This window comes from Mauremys mutica, chromosome 6 (assembly GCF_020497125.1).
Source record: "Mauremys mutica isolate MM-2020 ecotype Southern chromosome 6, ASM2049712v1, whole genome shotgun sequence".
NCBI classification, from domain to species: Eukaryota; Metazoa; Chordata; order Testudines; family Geoemydidae; genus Mauremys; species Mauremys mutica.
Genome location: NC_059077.1, coordinates 5,448,865 through 5,466,947, shown reverse-complemented (window position 1 = coordinate 5,466,947; position 18,083 = coordinate 5,448,865). Strand labels below are relative to the sequence as shown.

At 46.3% G+C, this 18,083-nt stretch overlaps 1 protein-coding gene across 5 annotated transcripts in view; it reads left to right on the top strand.

Moving 5' to 3' along the window:
* Positions 1 to 18,083, top strand: part of TPGS2 (tubulin polyglutamylase complex subunit 2) — a 28,593-nt gene that overhangs the window by 6,036 nt on the left and 4,474 nt on the right. For 4 of the 5 annotated variants that reach the window (XM_045020563.1, XM_045020564.1, XM_045020566.1 and 1 more), the window contains exons 2-6: positions 2,209 to 2,288; positions 10,218 to 10,305; positions 13,037 to 13,168; positions 14,877 to 14,990; positions 17,739 to 17,899. In XM_045020563.1, coding sequence (XP_044876498.1) covers positions 2,209 to 2,288; positions 10,218 to 10,305; positions 13,037 to 13,168; positions 14,877 to 14,990; positions 17,739 to 17,899 — 575 coding nt within the window. Of the gene's footprint in view, positions 1 to 2,208; positions 2,289 to 10,217; positions 10,306 to 13,036; positions 13,169 to 14,876; positions 14,991 to 17,738; positions 17,904 to 18,083 lie in introns of all 5 variants that reach the window. The other variant, XM_045020568.1, reaches the window with a different exon arrangement.

The following is an 18,083-nucleotide window of genomic DNA, read 5'->3' as shown; positions in this document are numbered from 1 at the left end:
TCATCCTGAGGTGACACGTACATATGGGGATAATCTCCCACTATTATTGAGTTCTTTATTTTGATAGCCTCTCTAATCTCCCTTAACATTTCATCTTCACTGTCCTGGTCAGGAGGTCGATAATAGTTCCTTATTGTTATATTCTTATTAGAGCATGAAATTACTATCCATAGAGATTCTGTCGAACATGTGGATTCATTTAAGATTTTTTACTTCATTTGATTCTACATTTTCTTTCACATATAGTGCCACTAATCCCCCCTGCCACACACACACAACCTGTTCTGTCCTTCCAATATATTTTGTACCCCGGAATGATTGTGTCCCATTGATTGTCCTCAGTCCACCAGGTTTCTGTGATGCCTATTATATCAATATCCTCCTCTAACTCGAGGCACTCTAGTTCACCCATATTATTATTTAGACTTCTAGCATTTGTGTACAAGCACTTAAAAAACTTGTCTCTGTTTATTTGTCTGCCCTTTTCTGACATGTCAGATTCTTTTTTTATGTGAATGTGTCTCATCTGATCTGGTCCATATTTTATCCTCCTCTATCCTCTCGTCCTGACTAAAACCTAGAGAATCTCCATCAATAGACTCTCCCCTAAGAGAAGTCTCTGTCCGATCCATGTGCTCCTCTGCAGCAGTCGGCTTTCCCCCATCTCTTAGTTTTAAAAACTGCTCTGCAACCTTTTTAATGTTAAGTGCCAGCAGTCTGGATCCACTTTGGTTTAGGTGGAGCCCATCTCTCCTGTATAGGCTCCCCCTATCCCAAAATTTTCCCCAGTTCCTATTAAATCTAAACCCCTCCTCCCTACACCATCATCTCATCCACGCATCGAGACTCTGAAGCTCTGCCTGCCTACCTGGCCCTGCACGTGGAACTGGGAGCATTTCTGAGAGTACTACCATAGAGGTCCTGGATTTCAGCCTCTTCCCTAGCAGCCTAAATTTGGCTTCCAGGACATCTCTCCTACCCTTCCCTATGTCATTGGTAGCTACATGTACCACGACCACCAGCTCCTCCCCAGCACTACACATAAGTCTTCTAGATGCCTCGAGAGATCCACAACCTTCACACCAGGCAGGCAAGTCACCATACGGTTCTCCTGGTCATCACAAACCCAGCTATCTACGTTTCTAGTGATCGAATCTCCCATTACTAACACCTGCCTTTTCCTAGCAACTGGAGTTCCCTCCCCCAGAGAGGTAACCTCAGTGCGAGAGGCAACCCCAGCACCATCTGGAAGGAGGGTCCCAACTATGGGAAGGTTTCCCTCTGCTCCCATTGACTGCTCTGCTTCCCTGGGCCTTTCTTCCTCCTCAACAGTGCAGGGGCTGTCTGACCGGAGGTGGGACAATTCCACAGTGTCCCAGAAAGCATCATCACAATACCTCTCTGCCTCTCTTAGTTCCTTCAGTCCACCACCCTGGCCTCCAAAGCCCGTACGTGGTCTCTGAGGGCCAGGAGCTTCTTGCACCGAATGCACACACATGCCATACGTTCACAGGGCAAGTAATCATACATGCAACACGGAGCGCAATAAACAGGATAGCCCCCACTCTGCTGCTGTGCTTCTGCCTGCATTCTCTCCTACAGTTACCTAGGTTAATTATAGGGGTTTTGTTTATGTCAAGAAGTTTTTATTATAATTAAGTTTAAAGGTTTTAAAGACTGGCAAGTGTACCTCAACCCCTTCCAATTCCCTCTCAAAACTCACTGTTAGCAGCCCCTGAATCACTTAACCACTGAAGTGCATCCACCTCTGAAGTGGAACACGGCAGTTTTAACACATCATGGCAGCACTGCACAACATCTCAAGTCAAGCAAAAAATACTTTCTCCAACTAAAACTACAGGGCACATTTAGAGAGGCAAAATATAATTACCTGACTTTGAGAGTTTGGCCAGGACACCAGAGCTAAACCTCTGTTTTTATGGAAATTTCCATGGGATCCTTTGAATCAAGCTGCTGATCCTTGTCTTTATTGTGTCTCAGTGAAAGGATGGTATCTTCAATAGCACCATGCCCCCTAATGCCAGAGCATTGGTTCAATACTGACACAAGAGCACCACCTACTCCCAGTATTCGTTAGAGGTCTCCCCTTTAACTTCACATCAGTCCTGACTCTGCTTAGCTTACAAAACCAGACAGATTGTAGCACTTGGTGTCACATCTGCTCATGCTCTACTTTTTGTTTTATAGAAACTTCTCCAGGAGTCGATGAGGTGACATTTGTGGAAAAGGAGCCAGCTGAACGTCACTCTATTGTTTCCTGGGAGCAGGTGGGTAGTTTCATTACAGCACTGTAACAGGGTTGGTCTGACTACGCAACAGGCTATGCATGCATGCAGGATACTGAACAGAGCTACCACATTTCACATACAGCTCAGCCCATAGTTAAGAGAGACCGAGGTTTGTGACGCAAATTGGAGCAATGCTGTCTCCTTTACGGTCAGTACTCTGGCTTCCAGCCATACAACCTGAAATTACAGTGTTGTTGGATCTCACAAGACAAACAGGCTGCTGATGCATTCAGATGGGAGCCCTCTAAGGGACACTTGAGTGCTGCAGAGAGTGGGGATGGTGACTCAATAGGTGGTTGTCATTCTTCTGCATCAGCCCTGAAACTAAGCTCCAGCATGGTGTTAGGGGCACTGTGTTGCTTGAGAAGTTGTCTTTCAGATGAGACATAAAACCAAGCTCCTTATGGCCATTAAAAAGAGACTTGTAGTACAATCAAGTCATTCAGTGCCCCCACCTACACCCCACTCATCAGTTTCCCTTCTCAACCTCAACTACCTACCTTCTTTTCCCATATCTCCACTCCAACCAAAAATCTAAAACACCGATGCACACATGCTACTCTTAGGGTAATTCTGTGCCAAACAAATTAAAATGTGCAGAATATTTTAAAATTCAGGAAAATTCTGCATACTTTATTTGTCAAAAATTTTTTCAAAATATCTGTCTGCAAGTATGCCTGTATACAGACAACAACAAAGATTCAGGAAATGTTTTTTTGACAAATAGATTCCTTACTAAGCATATTAATACAGAATTTTAAGTAATAATTCATTTAATCTACAATTCAGAAACATATTTCCCGCAGCCCTCAAAAGCAGTGTAAAGGCTTGGGGTAGTCAGGGGTAGCGGTGGAGTTGAGGGAGAGGGAAGTAATTGCTGGGAAGAAGCCTGGGAGTGAACCTGTAACGCAGTTGGGTATGGATGGGAGAAATATGGAACAGTTTTTTAGGGGGGGAAGGGATTGTTAGGGAGTTGGGGAGCCTCCCCCATGCAGACCCTGGCTGACCCCTAGCCTCTCTCATTCAGTCAGGCACATCTGCCCCTGTCCTGATGTGTCCCGGCACTTCCGCTCAGACAGCCCTACTCCCCTGTCCCCATGTATTCTGCCACCCCCCTCTCCTATGTGTTCCTGCACCCAATGTGTCCTCATGTGGCCTTGCACCCCCATTCCCTATTCAGCCCCCGCTCCAGTCTGCCCACCCACTAGCCCTTCTGAATCCCAGTCTATGTGACCCCCACTCTCAGGAGCCCCATGTGCCCCACTCTATCTATCCACCCATAGCCCCATGGCTCCTCACTTGGCCCCCAGGGCAGGGCGCTGTGAGGAATGCAGCCTGTCATCCTCCCTGTCGGCTGCCGACTGCTATAGCCGGTGAGGCAGCTGCCTCTGTTCTGGCACCACAGCAGCCCCTGGTGGGAGAAAGGCATAACTGCGGCGCCTCTCCAGCAGAATGTATTTTCTGTGGAGAAAAAACAAAATTGGTGAATTTTGCATGTGCGCAATGGGGCAGAATTCCCCCGGGGAGTAACATCCATGCAGATTTCACTTCTTTAATTTCTACATACAAATAACCCGATTTACCTTGTAGGCTACCCCTCTACCTATCTCTTCCTAAGCATTACAGAAAAATCTCTCTCACGGTCACCGTTTACAGTGTAGCACCAGACCTCACTTATTTACGCCCACCAATAAAGCCAGGATAGAGCTATGAGTTAACTTATGGAAGCCACATCAACTTTGTATTAATCATCCAATGAAGTGGGTTTTAGCCCACGAAAGCTTATGCTCAAATGTATTGGTCTCTAAGGTGCCACAAGTACTCCTCAGTCTTTTTACATTTCATTGTGTTTCCATAACCACTAGGTGGCACTGTGTACCAGTTTAGTGGAGGGGAACCAATTGACTCATAGATTAATATTTTCTCTATAGTAAAGTTGTAACAAGGTTCCTTTACAATCCCTATTTTTAACTCCCTCTATAACATAGGCTAAGAAAAATGGTTTGTCCTGAAATGTAACTGTATTCTAAACATCAAGGAAAATTTTTCTGCAAATCTTTGCAGAAAGTTGGTCAAGTATTTTTGAGTTATATAGGTCACTAAAACAACAAAGCCCTTGAATATGAGCCCACTCAATCATAGCTCCATAGCTAAGGCTGGGGGTGGGGGCACAGTGGAAATGAGGGAAGGCAGGTGGGGTGGGGGAAGAGGGAATGGGGAAGGAGGTGGTATAGGGCAAGATAGGACCAGGGGACCTACCTAAGAGCTAGGCACATTGCAGCCCTTGCTCTCCAGGAAGCACAAGCACTACTCTCTCTGCACTGCCCCAGGGGTGTACGGTGCCCCAAAGAGGGGTGAGGACAGGCAGAGCAGTAGATCCATGCCAGCCTGCAAAGCAGGACAAGCACACAGGGAAGTGTGTAGCGCCTCAGAAAGGGACACAGCAGAGGACATGCTTAGGGACTTCCGAGAGGCATTTGGGGTCAAAAGCCCTAAAGAAAGGGGATTGTTCTCCAGTGCACTCTCTTCTATAAGGTTTTATAATCGCCTGATAAAATCAGATGCACAATTCTGTCCCTGCAATTTATAAATGCTGTTCTTAATGGGTCTGAGACTGAGGCCTGCTGCAACCCATGTGTGCTGCTTTGCACACATCCGCCTGAGAATTCCCCCTGCATAGAGCATGGAGGGCATGACTGGAACATCTCTGCTCTGGGGATGTTCCCAGCTGCCAGACGAGTTCTGGAGCCTTCAGCAGCTGAGTTAGACCAGCCCTGAAGTGGTAGTAACTTATGTGGAGAGACAAATTGGCCCGTGGTCATCTCCAGTGTTAGAGAGCCATAAAAAATTATATACAGCTTCTCCCCTCACTCAGGTCTCACATGCAGTGAGCTCTGCGCCTTTTTATGTTTAGAGTAGTGTCTGTAGAACCTTATGGATTTAATTTCTATTAACATCTATGGGATTGTTCCCAATAAGGGACTATTCTATTATTGTTTTGAGTTAACTGCCTTATGTAAAATCTTCTTTTTTATGTGGGAATCAACACATGTTGGACAACATAACCTTACCAGCTGATAGAGTTCCCCACCACCCCAGAAGGACACATGCATCAAATGTGTTATTTCTAGGTAATTTTGGGATATCATGGACAATAAAAGAAATTAAAATCGCATCAAATATTGGGCATCTTGATTTTGTACTTTGAGGCTGGTGAGTGCAACTCTGGAAAGCACCAGATGAGCAGGGTGCATGCAGCTGGTTGAAGGGGCTGAGGGTAAGCAGTTTCAGGCATATCATTTGGGTTTATCTGACCTCTGCTCTAAGAAGACAGCTGTTTAAAATCACAAACCCTTGTGACTGAAGGTAACTTGACAGATCAGCCAGCCTTCTCCCACCTTCATGGAAAACATTGGACGATATCCAAGATCCCAAATGGGACCACGTTCTGCTCTGGCATAGCAACTTGTCTTCAGACCCATCCTCTGGAGAAGGCAATGAAAGGGCGTTAGCTGAGGAAGTTCCTAAAATGAAGGTAAAAAGAGAGAGAATGTGACTGGAAACAGAGATGCCAATTGATATGTCCTCCTGGAAGAGGAGGGCTCAAGGCAGCAGGTCTATCCAGAAACCTCTTATCTCCTTCCATGAATATACCATTCATCACTAGAGTCCTGATTCTTGTCTCGCTCAGGAGAGTAATTCCACTGAAGTCAATGGAGCTGTTCACGTGTAAAAGTTTATTAATAGAAAAACAAGATTAAATGATTAAACAGGTTTTTTAAATCGATGGAATGTAGCATGTAAATACTTGTATTCTGGTGGGGCTTTGTAGCACATCAATCATCTCCAGACATCCAGCCTCCTTCGTTGTTTTAATCCAAGTCCTTGCCCTTGCAACTAGAGTTATGAAGTTAGAACTCCTGAAGGCTACAATGTGAAATTACAAATATTTAGCTTTGAAAACAGTCTGCAAAACAAGGGCACATTTATTACAGGCATTTGGGGAATTTAAAGCATTTCAAGTTTAGTATTCTTCTAGAACAGGGGTGGGCAAACTACGGCCCATGGGCCGGATCCCGCCCGTTAGCCATTTTAAGCCGGCCCTCGAGCTCCCACTGGAAAGCGGGGCTTGCCCCGCTCCGGCGCTCCAGCTGGAGAACAGAGTCAGGGGCCGCTCCACGCAGCTTGCAGAAGCAGCCGCATGGCCCTGCTCCAGCCAGGAAGCAGAGTGAAGGGCCACTCCACGCAGCTGCTGGAAGCTGTGGCATTGTCCCCCTCCAGCTCCTATGTGCGCCAATGGTCCTGCTCTAATGGCCCCCTCTGGCACTCCAATGGGAGCTGCAGGGGCGGTGTCTGCAGATGGGGCAGTGTGCAGGGCCACCTCGCCACACCTCCATGTAGGAACCAGAGAAGGGACATGCCACTGCTTCCAGGAGCCGCTTGAGATAAGCACCACCCGGAGCCTGCACCCCTGAGCCTCTCCCCAACCCCCTGCCCCAGCCCTGAATCCCCCTCCCACCCTCTGAACCCCTCAATCCCAGCCTGAAGCACCCTCCTGCACCCCAAACCTCTCATCTCCAGCCCCACTCCAGAGTCCGCACCCCTAGCTGGAACCTGCACCCCTTCCCGCATCCCAACCCCCTTCCCCAGCCCTGATCCCCTTCCCGCCCTCTAAACCCCTCGGTGCCAGCCCAGAACACCCTCCTATACCCCAAATTCTTCATCCCCAGCCCCACCTCAGAGCCTGTGGATGGCATGGACTGGTGTGGAGATGGGGAAACTGCACAAAATGAGTGTAGCAAAGGAGTGGCTGCATTTGCTTTAGGTTAGATAAATACAAGGTATCGGAGTATTTATCTTTGTTTTATGGGCTTTCAGTACTAAATATTTGATTGTGGTTTTTAACTTCCTTTCACATAAATCCAAACATTTCGTTTGTTTCTAAAAAGCATTTGGTGCTCTGAAAACATACCAGATTGACAGTCCTGCGGCTTGCAGTGCTCTGCTACATAACGCTTAACATAGAATCTCAGGGTTGGAAGGGACCTCAGGAGGTCACCTAGTCCAACCCCCTGCTCAAAGCAGGACCAATCCCCATACTGCATCATCCATGAGCATCCTGCTCTGAAGGGACCACCTCACAGTATAGAGAAAACCTTGAAAACATGACCCGAAAGTTTGATAAACCAGAAAGGACATAAAAAGAACCTCCAACGTATTATCTTTAAAAAATCTCATGATTTGGGGGCCTGACTTGTGATGCTGGAATGTTTGCAGTTGGTGATACTGGTAACGTACATTCTAGTTTGGAAAAAAAGTTTTGTCTATTGTTTCAGGGAAATAATATGATATGAAGAGTCGTGATAGTTAGAGCCCTGCGCGGATACAAAAATGTGGATCCGCATCCACCAGAATCAACATGCTTCCGATATGCTAGCCGTCTTTTATGTGTATCCGCACCCGCAGCAGCAAGCTGTCTCACAAGGGCTGGGGGTGGAGCAGAGACGAACAGGAGGGCAGGGTCTCGAGGAGAAGGGGCGGTGACGTTGCACCCCATAATGCTTTATAGAAATATGCTTATGAATATAAATAGGACATAACTGGAATATGCTTTATGCTACATATGCCATGTTACATATCTTTGCAAAGGTTATGTTCTACTGCATGTATTCATCCTGTTCGTATGCATGTATCATTTTGATATCTGAAGTTATGAGCATTGGCTCTATGCTTGTATTTAAAGTGTTTGCTGTAGAAAGCGCCTAAGGCAGATTTGATCAACATAGCGTGAAGGGGTTATTCAAGTACATGGAAGTACTTGGCGAACAATGAACTTTGAGAGACGCCAATCCACATCTGAGCTTTCCTGGGAATGTGGCTTGGCCTGTAAAGTTCTGAGTCTGTGACTTGCCCATGTGACTCCAAAACTCCATCTTGCAGCTGGATTCTGCATAGGAGAGAAGAAGGGGTTTCCACCCACAAGAGAGAGTCTATTTAAGCTCCTGGAAACCCCTCCATTTTGTCTTCAGCTGGCTCAAGAGAGAGCCTCTCCACCCCCAAAGGATACCTGAAAGAAACTGGAACAAAGGACAGTAACCACAGGGGTGTGAGTGGTTGCTGGACCCAGATTAGAAGGAGGCTAGTTGGTAAAAGAAGCTTACTGAAACACCTCTGAGGATGAGATTTCATCTGTAATCCCTTTCTTGCTGTATTAGGCTTAGACTTGCGTGTTTTATTTTATTTTGCTTGGTAATTCACTTTGTTCTGTCTGTTATTACTTGGAACCAGTTAAATCCTACTTTCTGTATTTAATAAAATCACTTTTTATTTATTAATTAACCCAGAGTATGTATTAATACCTGAGGGGGGACAAACAGCTGTGCATATCTCTCTATCAGTGTTTATAGAGGGCGAACAATTTATGAGTTTATCCTTTATACAGGGTAAAATGGATTTATTTGAGGTTTGGACTGGGTGTTGAGTACCTGAGTGTTGGAGACGGGAAGACTTCTTAAGCTGTTTTCAGATAAGCCTGCAGTTTTTGGCGGACATGGTTCAGACCTGGGTTTGTGTTTGTAGCAGGCTAGCGTGTCTGGCTCAAACCAGGCAGGGCACTGAAGTCCCAAGCTGGCAGAGAAAACCGGCTCGGGGATAGTCTCAGCACATCAGGTGGCAGTCCCCAAGGTGGTTTCTGTGATCCAACCCGTCACAGGGGCATCACATCGCGTGCTGCTCCCACGTGCTCATGAACAATGGTAGCAGCAGTGCATGTTGCATCACAGTGGGGCGGAGGGGTGGGGCATCAGGGCCCTGCCCACTCCAATCCCTGCGGCCGGGGACAGGTCCCTCTGCCCAGGAGCCAGCAGGCTGGGAGCGTGGCCAGTGCTGCCAGGCCAGGCCATGGTGAGGATGCTGGCATTGCCCAAGGGGCCCAAGCTGCTGGACAGGAAGCAGTGCAGTGAGCAGGTACTGGACAACCCTAACTCCAGTCTGCCACCCACCCACTGGCTACTGGCCTCCGGCCCCGAGCGTGCTGCACCCCCCACCCAGGCTGCCCAAGCCAGATGCCGCATGGCAGGCACCGTCGGTGAGTAGACCCCTGTGCGGTTGTGTCCACATCCAATCCACTATCTGCAAAAATGGTCCGCGGATGTGGATATACATGGATATGCAGGGCTCTAGTGATGGTAAGTAGCTTCATGCAGCATCTTTCCTTGGCTCATTAAAACTGTCTCCTGATGTGATTCTCTTCTGGTTTTCAAATTCGTGACATGCAGTTAGTATTAGGAACTAAAATATGAGTGGAATTTACTGTCTAAGGGCCCAATCCCACAGTTCCCACAGAGCATAGTGCCTGCATTGAGCATACGTGTATGCTACTGGATGGTATGTCATACCTACTTGCGTGCATGTGCCTGTCACACTTTAGTGATTGAAAGTCCATGAAAGAGAGAAGTCCTAATACCACTGCAGGTCCTGTAGCTCAAATGGAAGAGGTTGGTTGGTTTGGTTTCAGTGATGGCAAAGCGCTGTCCCTGACGAAGCTGTGTGTATAGATTAGCTGATGACCCTGGGTCCGTGATTTGGGAGTGTGAATTCATTACACAAGGTGCCATGTCATGAAAATTGTGGGACACTCCTAAAATATCCCTGTAGCTAGTGATCGCTAAATTGGTAAACCAATTGCATGAAATTTTCCCCGAGGTGCCTTTAGATCAAATAACTGTGTTGGGAAACAGATCCAAGAAACTTGAAAGCATCTCTCCAGTTGTGTGATTTGAGTTGTGTTGGGGCTCAGTAGGATATTGGGTGGCAAATGTTCCTGTCTCAACAGTCAGTCAGTTATCTGGATCAAAGCATGCTCTACCTCTTTCCTTTGATAACATTTAAGAGTATTTGTGATTACAGAAAAACTCCTGCGTATTGCCAGAGGATTTAAAGAATTTCTACCTAATGAGCGATGGCTTCCACATGACCTGGAGTGTTAAGTTTGATGGTAAGTCTGCCTGTTTCTTTCCTTTAGGTTAAAATGTCCATTCTTTCCGTGCATTCCCTGTGGCAGCTACAGTCCCTTCCTCTTAATTTGATTGCTGCTTAACCGAATCCTCCCACCACAGAAGCGAAATTATTTTTTAGGAAAAATAACCGCTATGCCCTTTGTTTTGCTGGGTTTAGCCAGTTGTTGTTGGGTAATTCAATCACTGATGTAGAAAATGACCCTTTAATTAACAAGGAAGTCCAAAGTGCTGCGTGGAATCAAAAGCCAACACAAGGAAGGCCCCAGTGATAAAAGATGAACACAACCTGAATTTCTGTGCATGATACATTGGGCTTAAGCCTGCGATCCAGGCACATGCAGGATTCCCATGTGGGAACTTTGTGTGCTGAGCACTTGCTTGGATCAGATCTAGTTTTGATTACCTAAATGCCAGTATGTACTGGCCAAATCCAGATATGCCCGTCAGTCATCAAATGGATGAGTGCATAAATTTGACTTCAATCTGCAAATTTTGTCATACTCAGCTCAGAGGGAACATCAGAGGGAATAGCCAGCATGGATTTGTAAAGAACAAATCGTGTCAAACCAATCTGATAGTTTTCTTTGATAGGATAACGAGTCTTGTGGATAAGGGAGAAGTGGTGGATGTGGTATACCTAGACTTTAGTAAGGCATTTGATACGGTCTCACATGATATTCTTATCGATAAACTAGGCAAATACAATGTAGATGGGGCTACTATAAGGTGGGTGCATAACTGGCTGGATAACCGTACTCAGAGAGTAGTTATTAATGGTTCCCAATTCTGCTGGAAAGGTATAACAAGTGGGGTTCCACAGGGGTCTGTTTTGGGATCGGCTCTGTTCAATATCTTCATCAACGAGTTAGATATTGGCATAGAAAGTACACTTATTAAGTTTGCAGATGATACCAAACTCGGAGGGATTGCAACTGCTTTGGAGGACAGGGACATAATTCAAAATGACCTGGACAAATTGGAGAAATGGTCTGAGGTAAACGGGATGAAGTTTAACAAAGACAAATGCAAAGTGCTCCACTTAGGAAGAAACAATCAGTTTCACACATACAGAATGGGAAGAGACTGTCTAGGAAGGAGTACGGCAGAAAAGAATCTAGGGGTTATAGTGGACCTCAAGCTAAATATGAGTCAACAGTGTGATGCTGTTGCAAAAAAAGCAAACATGATTCTGGGATGCATTAACAGGTGTGTTGTGAGCAAGACACGAGAAGTCATTCTTCCGCTCTACTCTGCGCTGGTTAGGCCTCATCTGGAGTATTGTGTCCAGTTCTGGGCGCCGCATTTCAAGAAAGATGTGGAGAAATTGGAGGGACCAGAGAAGAGCAACAAGAATGACTAAAGGTCTAGAGAACATGACCTATGAAGGAAGGCTGAAAGAATTGGGTTTGTTTAGTTTGGAAAAGAGAAGACAGAGGGGACATGAGAGCAGTTTTCAGGTATCTAAAAGGGTGTCATCAGGAGGAGGGAGAAAACTTGTTCACCGTAGCCTCTAAGGATAGAACAAGAAGCAATGGGCTGAAACTGCAGCAAGGGAGGTTTAGGTTGGACATTAGGAAAAAGTTCCTAACTGTCAGGGTGGTTAAACACTGGAATAAATTGCCTAGGGAGGTTGTGGAATCTCCATCTCTGGAGATATTTAAGAGTAGGTTAGATAAATGTCTATCAGGGATGGTCTAGACAGTATTTGGTCCTGTCATGAGGGCAGGGGACTGGACTCGATGACCTCTCGAGGTCCCTTCCAGTCCTAGAATCTATGAATCTGGTCTTCAGTTGGCTTCCTGCTTTTTACACTGATCTGATTCTGTCAAACCAGATGGAAATCAGAATGTGGTCAAGGAACTTTGCAGAGGTCACACAACACACAGTAGCTGTGCCTGGGGGATGAGAGCCCTAGCTACCATTGTGATAGTGGGGCACTTTAACAATGAACAATATTTAAATGAAGGGCCTGATCCTACTCCCGTTGAGATCGGTGAAAGCTTTACCACAGACTTCTGTGCTAGCAGGTACAAACCCTGGGCCTCATTCTGATCTCACAACAGTTTAACTCCATTGACTTCAGTGGAGTTACTCCAGTGTAAGTGATAGCAGAACTGGGTCCCCTTTCTTCCATCTGGGCCTAGCAGGAACAGGGAGACTCTTTCACTCTGAAGCAGTCACCTGACCACAGTTATCCAGGCCTTTGCCACCTCAAAGTCCAGTTCTTGCAGGGCACTCCAGCTGGAGACTGCTAGCTTCAGCTGGTGCATGCAGAATGCACTGATCTCCCTGTGAAATGGAGTGTTACATGAAGAGCACATGTCCCCAGCATGTGCTCTGCCTGCTGGGTGTTTCAAGTGGAATTCAAGGTGTGTCGATCCATAGGGCCCTGAATAGGTTTAACACTTTATTACCTGACTAACACTTCCTCTTGCCCTCTTCCAGACTACTACAGCTGCAGTCAGCACCAAGGCCTAAGCTGGAGCTTCCTCACAGCAAATGAGAGGCAGCTGCTGACTTGGTGATCTCTCTGAGGTGCACTCAACTTTGCTCCACCAGAGCCTACATCTGTCAAACCTGCAGGCCTGCTGCAATGCCCATTTCTATGTATTTTGTGAAAGGTTAGGGGTTGGACAAAAAGAAAAGACCTCCTCTGCTCTCCTGTCATTGGGGTGTATTAATGTTCACTCTTGTCACTGTGCATTGCAGATAACCCCATGCCACTGGGCTCCATGGTGATTAACAGCATCTCTAAGCTAAGTCGCCTTGGCGGATCATCGGCATACGCTCTACCCAATGCACCAACCCTCGCTGACCTAGAAGATGATATGGATGAGGAAGGTATTGTCCTCTTGATGGCACACATGATGGTACACCCAAGTGTCAGAATGTGCTTTTCCTCCTTCATTCTGATGTATAGGGATAAGCTGCATTTCTGCCTAACAGGCCAAGCTGCACTTTGCTAGCACAGGTAGAGAAGTCACAGGTCACTCTTAACGAGACCCAACTTGTGCTGCTCCAGAGAAGGTATGGACTGGATACTTAGGGTCCACCAAGCATCATTAACACCACCTCCTCATCTGTGTTGTCTCCACACCTTTCCCAACCAAACTGCTCCCTATTCCCTGTCTTAAATTGTTAGCTGGGGCCTCCTCTTTTCATTCAGCTTGGAAAGAGCATGTACATTTACAGTATAATATCAACAACCACTGGCAATAATTGTCATGGTGATGGATAGGCCCATTGGATACACTGACTTTGAATGCAGCTCTTTAGAGCTGGAAATGTCACTGGAAAACTCATTGAAACAAGAGGCAGCAGGGGAAAATGCATCTGGATGTGTTAGGCATTTGGCAAATAAAAAGATCCATTCCCTTCCTCTACCAGCTTGCAGTCTAACAGGATGCAACGAGTGAGACAAACAGGACATGTATAATGGTGGCTCTTTGCAGAAAAATAATAAAACTTAAATTGCTATTTGATTTCTGTAGCACTTGCTCCTTCCAAACCTGGCTGGTTTCTCTGCTTGTCAGGGAATCCTGATCCTCTTGCTACTGAAATCAAATGGGCCAGATTCTGCTCTCATTACCAACATGCAACTCCACTCAATTTGCCTGGCACATGAAAGAGCAGACGATGTCCCCAAAGGAGCTCTCCCTTTAACTTCAGTGGGGAGCTGCAGATTCTAACAATTTATATCTATTTTCTTTTATTGCAGGAAAAATTCCATTGTCCTTTCTAAACAGTGTATTTGTCTTGACTGATCCCAACTTACTTATGAGAGTATCATGAAAACCATAACAGTTAGTTGTGTTGGGGGTTTTTTGTCAGGTTTTGGCTATTGTTGCTTTTTTAACATTTTACTAAATAAGCAGAGTTCTGTGTGAATAATTATAGCGAGGATTTTAAAACAGCTATTCCACAATGATCCAGCTGAGCTATTATTTCCCTGTAAGATGGTTTTCTAAGGTTTAAATACTTGTAGAATACATAGTAAAGCACCAGTTATAAACAACCTTAAGCCCTAGCTTCTGAGAATGGGTATCTGGATTGGCAATAAGGTTGATGAACATCTAAGTTCTGTGAACTGCAGGTGAATTTACGTGCAAGCATGAAATTACTTCTTCAGAGGGTCTCTGGGGCGGGTTATGTATGAGCAGAACATAGAGATTGTCATAAAACTAAAATTACTGCTCATGGTACCTTTTCATTCAATTGTTTTGAACTTTCTCGCTCTACATTTCAGTTTCTGACAATATTTTGATTTATTGTAAGAATTAATAACTGTTCATTTACCAAATAAAAGTGAATCCTTCCAAGCCAAGTTATGGGCCAGCTTTTCAAACATGCCTCTACAATGGCACCCATAAGTGTTCTGTGTGCATGAGTTTGTGCATGCAAGAGCTGTATTTGTACAAACTCGTGCACCCATGTGTCAACAGCTCTACATGTAAAAGATGCAAGCATAGCTTTTTCAGGCCTGTTTGCAAACTTGGCCAGGGAAGATCTAGCCAGAAATGCTGTAAAGTGATTTTGTTTCTTTTTAAAGGTAATGAAGACCAGCCAGAAAAGCCTCACTTTGACTCTCGTAGCCTGATATTTGAATTAGACCCATGCAATGGGAACGGGAAAGTTTGCCTTGTTTATAAGCACACCAAACCAGGTAAAGACTGAAAAGAGCACAGTTACCCAGTCATGATAAATGGCTGTGTTTGGATAGCTCTTACTCTTCTGAACTTATGTGCCATTTTGGGTGAACCCTTGGAGCCAGGATTTCCCCCTTGGTATTGAACAGATGAGGCCACATTGTAACCTCCATGCTGTTTCTACCTGCCGAAAATATTTGCATACAGGGAAAGGCGCTGGGCTAGCTCCCTGATCCTACGTGAGGAGCCCCAAAAGGTTCAGTAGGGTCACGCCTAGCGGTAAAGTTACTCATGTGTGGATGTGATGGTAGACTTAGCATTCCTTAGAGACAGAGAGAGGAGAGAACACAGAGAACTTGAAGCCACTGAATTGGATTCAGACCCTATGCTTTGAGGCAGTGTCCCCCAGTGCTAATTAGAAACTATCTTGGCAATGGGCCTATTAGCAGAAATTAACCAAGGACACACCACAGAGTGAGAGAGATGTGAGCTGAGCTAGTAAAGAAGTCTCTGCGGATGCATCTACACTGCACCCTTCTTTCAGAGGCAGGTAGGGTACATCCCCGTGCAGCCCCCCGCGCATGGGTATAAATAGCAGTGGAGCCAGTGAGGCACAGCTCAGATGAGTAGAATGCAGACACACCTGCAGGGCATGGGTATTATTCCAGTACATACCCTACATGTCCTCCACTCACCCAAGCCGTGCCTCCCAGCCGCTCCCACTGCTTCCCTGCTGCTGAAGCCTTTCCCCTCTGGGTGGAGCGGGGAGGCTCTGGGCAGGGGGAAGGCAGCCTTTCCCCCCGCCTCACCCTTTTCCTCACCACAGTGAAAGGCTCCAGCAGCAGGGAGCTGCTGATGCTTTTCTCCACTGTCTCCTCCCGACCAGAGCCTTTCACTGTAATGTGTATCTACATACCGCAGTGTGGACACAGCCTGCTTTTCACAGCAGCTTCTACCTACATGTACATTACACGCTACCATCAGTGGTATGTAGTATAGATGGAGCCTGTCACAGACACCTGGAAGGGTTGCAAACGCCAGCCAGACTTCCAAGCTCTAGGACTGAGACATTATCCTGCAGCCTGGGTGTAGGTGATGTTCTCCTCGGGGGAATGGTGAAGTACATGGCTCGCTTAGAAAGTAGTTATCTGCGGTGTGTCTATTTAACCTTGGTTTCTCTCTGTCACTCACCCCTCTACTAATATACCTGTTCCTAATAAAAACACCCTAAGTTGTCAAGTGGTGACTGTACTTGGAAGTTTCCCAGATGGGCCCAAGAGAGAAACCTCTCCTCTGATTTCTAGGAGGCAGACGTGAAAGTAGTAATGATCCAGCCTGAGCACTGCCTGGGAGTGAGGGACTGGAGTCATCCCCTCCTCCAGCAACGTGGGGAAGTGGATACAGGCAGGGGGTGGGTATAAGGACCCAAAGGTGCTAGGCAGATTTACACTAGTGAGACAGCTAAGGAAGCAATCTGGAGTCACAGAGCTATTGGGATTTAGATTTTACACTGTTTGGAGGCTGTTGCCTCTAGAAAAGTGTGATTGCTCTGAAGAGGAAGAAAATCCTCTGCAAAGCAGGATTCTGTTGGCAATACAAACCCCACTGAATGGTCCCTTTGAAACTCAGCCTATGCTCAGCAATCCTGGTGACGAACAACAGATAAAGATGTGCAATAATGGTGCTTTGAGCTTGTGCCTTTCATCCAAGGAACTCCATGTGCACTACCCACTTTGTGTCTCAAACCCTGGCCAATAACTATTATTATACCCATGTTGCAGATAGGGAAACAGGCACAGGGACTAGTTGATGAGCATATACTGAGTTAGCAGCGGAGCTGGGAATAGAACCTAGAAATCAAAACTTTTGGGACCCAAGCTATAACCACTAAACCATGCTGCCTCTACATGATACATTGGTTCTAGGTCCTATCCCTTTGGAAAAACCATCCTTTACAACATCAGAAGTATCACAACACCACTGCATGTCTCCAGCTGACCTCAGTTGGGAGCTCTGCAGAAAAGGACCTGGGGATTACAGTGGAGGAGAAGCTGGATATATGAGTCAGCAGTGTGCCCTTGTTGCCAAGAAGGCTAACGGCATATTGGGCTGCATTAGTAGGAGCATTGCCAGCAGATAGAGGGAAGTGATTATTCCCCTCTATTCGGCACTGGTGAGCCCACATCTGGAGTATTGCATCCAGTTTTGGGCCCCCCACTACAGAATGGATGTGGACAAATTAGAGAGAGTCCAGCGGAGGGCAACGAAAATGATTAGGGGGCTGAGGCACATGACTTTTATGAGGAGAGGCTGAGGGAACTGGGCTTATTTAGTCTGCAGAAGAGAAGAGTGAGGGGAGATTTGATAGCAGCCTTCAACTACCTGAAGGGCAGTTCCAAAGAGGATGGCACTTGGCTGTTTTCAGTGGTGGCAGGTGACAGAACAAGGAGCAATGGTCTCAGGTTGCAGTGGGGGAGGTTTAGGTTGGATATTAGGAAACACTATTTCATTAGGAAGGTGGTGAAGCACTGGAATGGGTTACCTTGGGAGGTGGTAGAATCTCCATCCTTAGAGGTTTTTAAGGCCCGGCTTGACAAAGCCCTGGCTGGGATGATTTAGTTGGGAATTGGTCCTGCTTTGAGCAAGGGGTTGGACTAGATGACTCCTGAGGTCTCTTCCAACCCTAATCTTCTATGATTCTTCTCATCCTTCAACTTCAAAACAATGCTACCCTTTTTGCACATGTTCCTTTGTTTCAATTCCAGTTGTCACCCCAGACACTGAAATATGGTTTCTGGACAGAGCTCTGTACTGGCATTTCCTCACCGACACCTTCACTGCCTACTACCGACTGCTGATCACCCACCTGGGTCTCCCGCAATGGCAGTATGCCTTTACGAGCTACGGTGTCAGCCCCCAGGCTAAGGTAGGTGAGCAGGAGCTTTACTTTGGCTCTGCAGTGAGTCTGAACACAAGCCAGTCCTTCCCGCATTCTCAAGACCAGCGTGTAGAGTCACCGGACTCTCAACAAGCAAGATTATCCTCTGCAAGGCATCAGACTTCGGAGGCGTATAAGGGTTAGCTAGAGCTAGGCTTTCTAGCAACTGCTG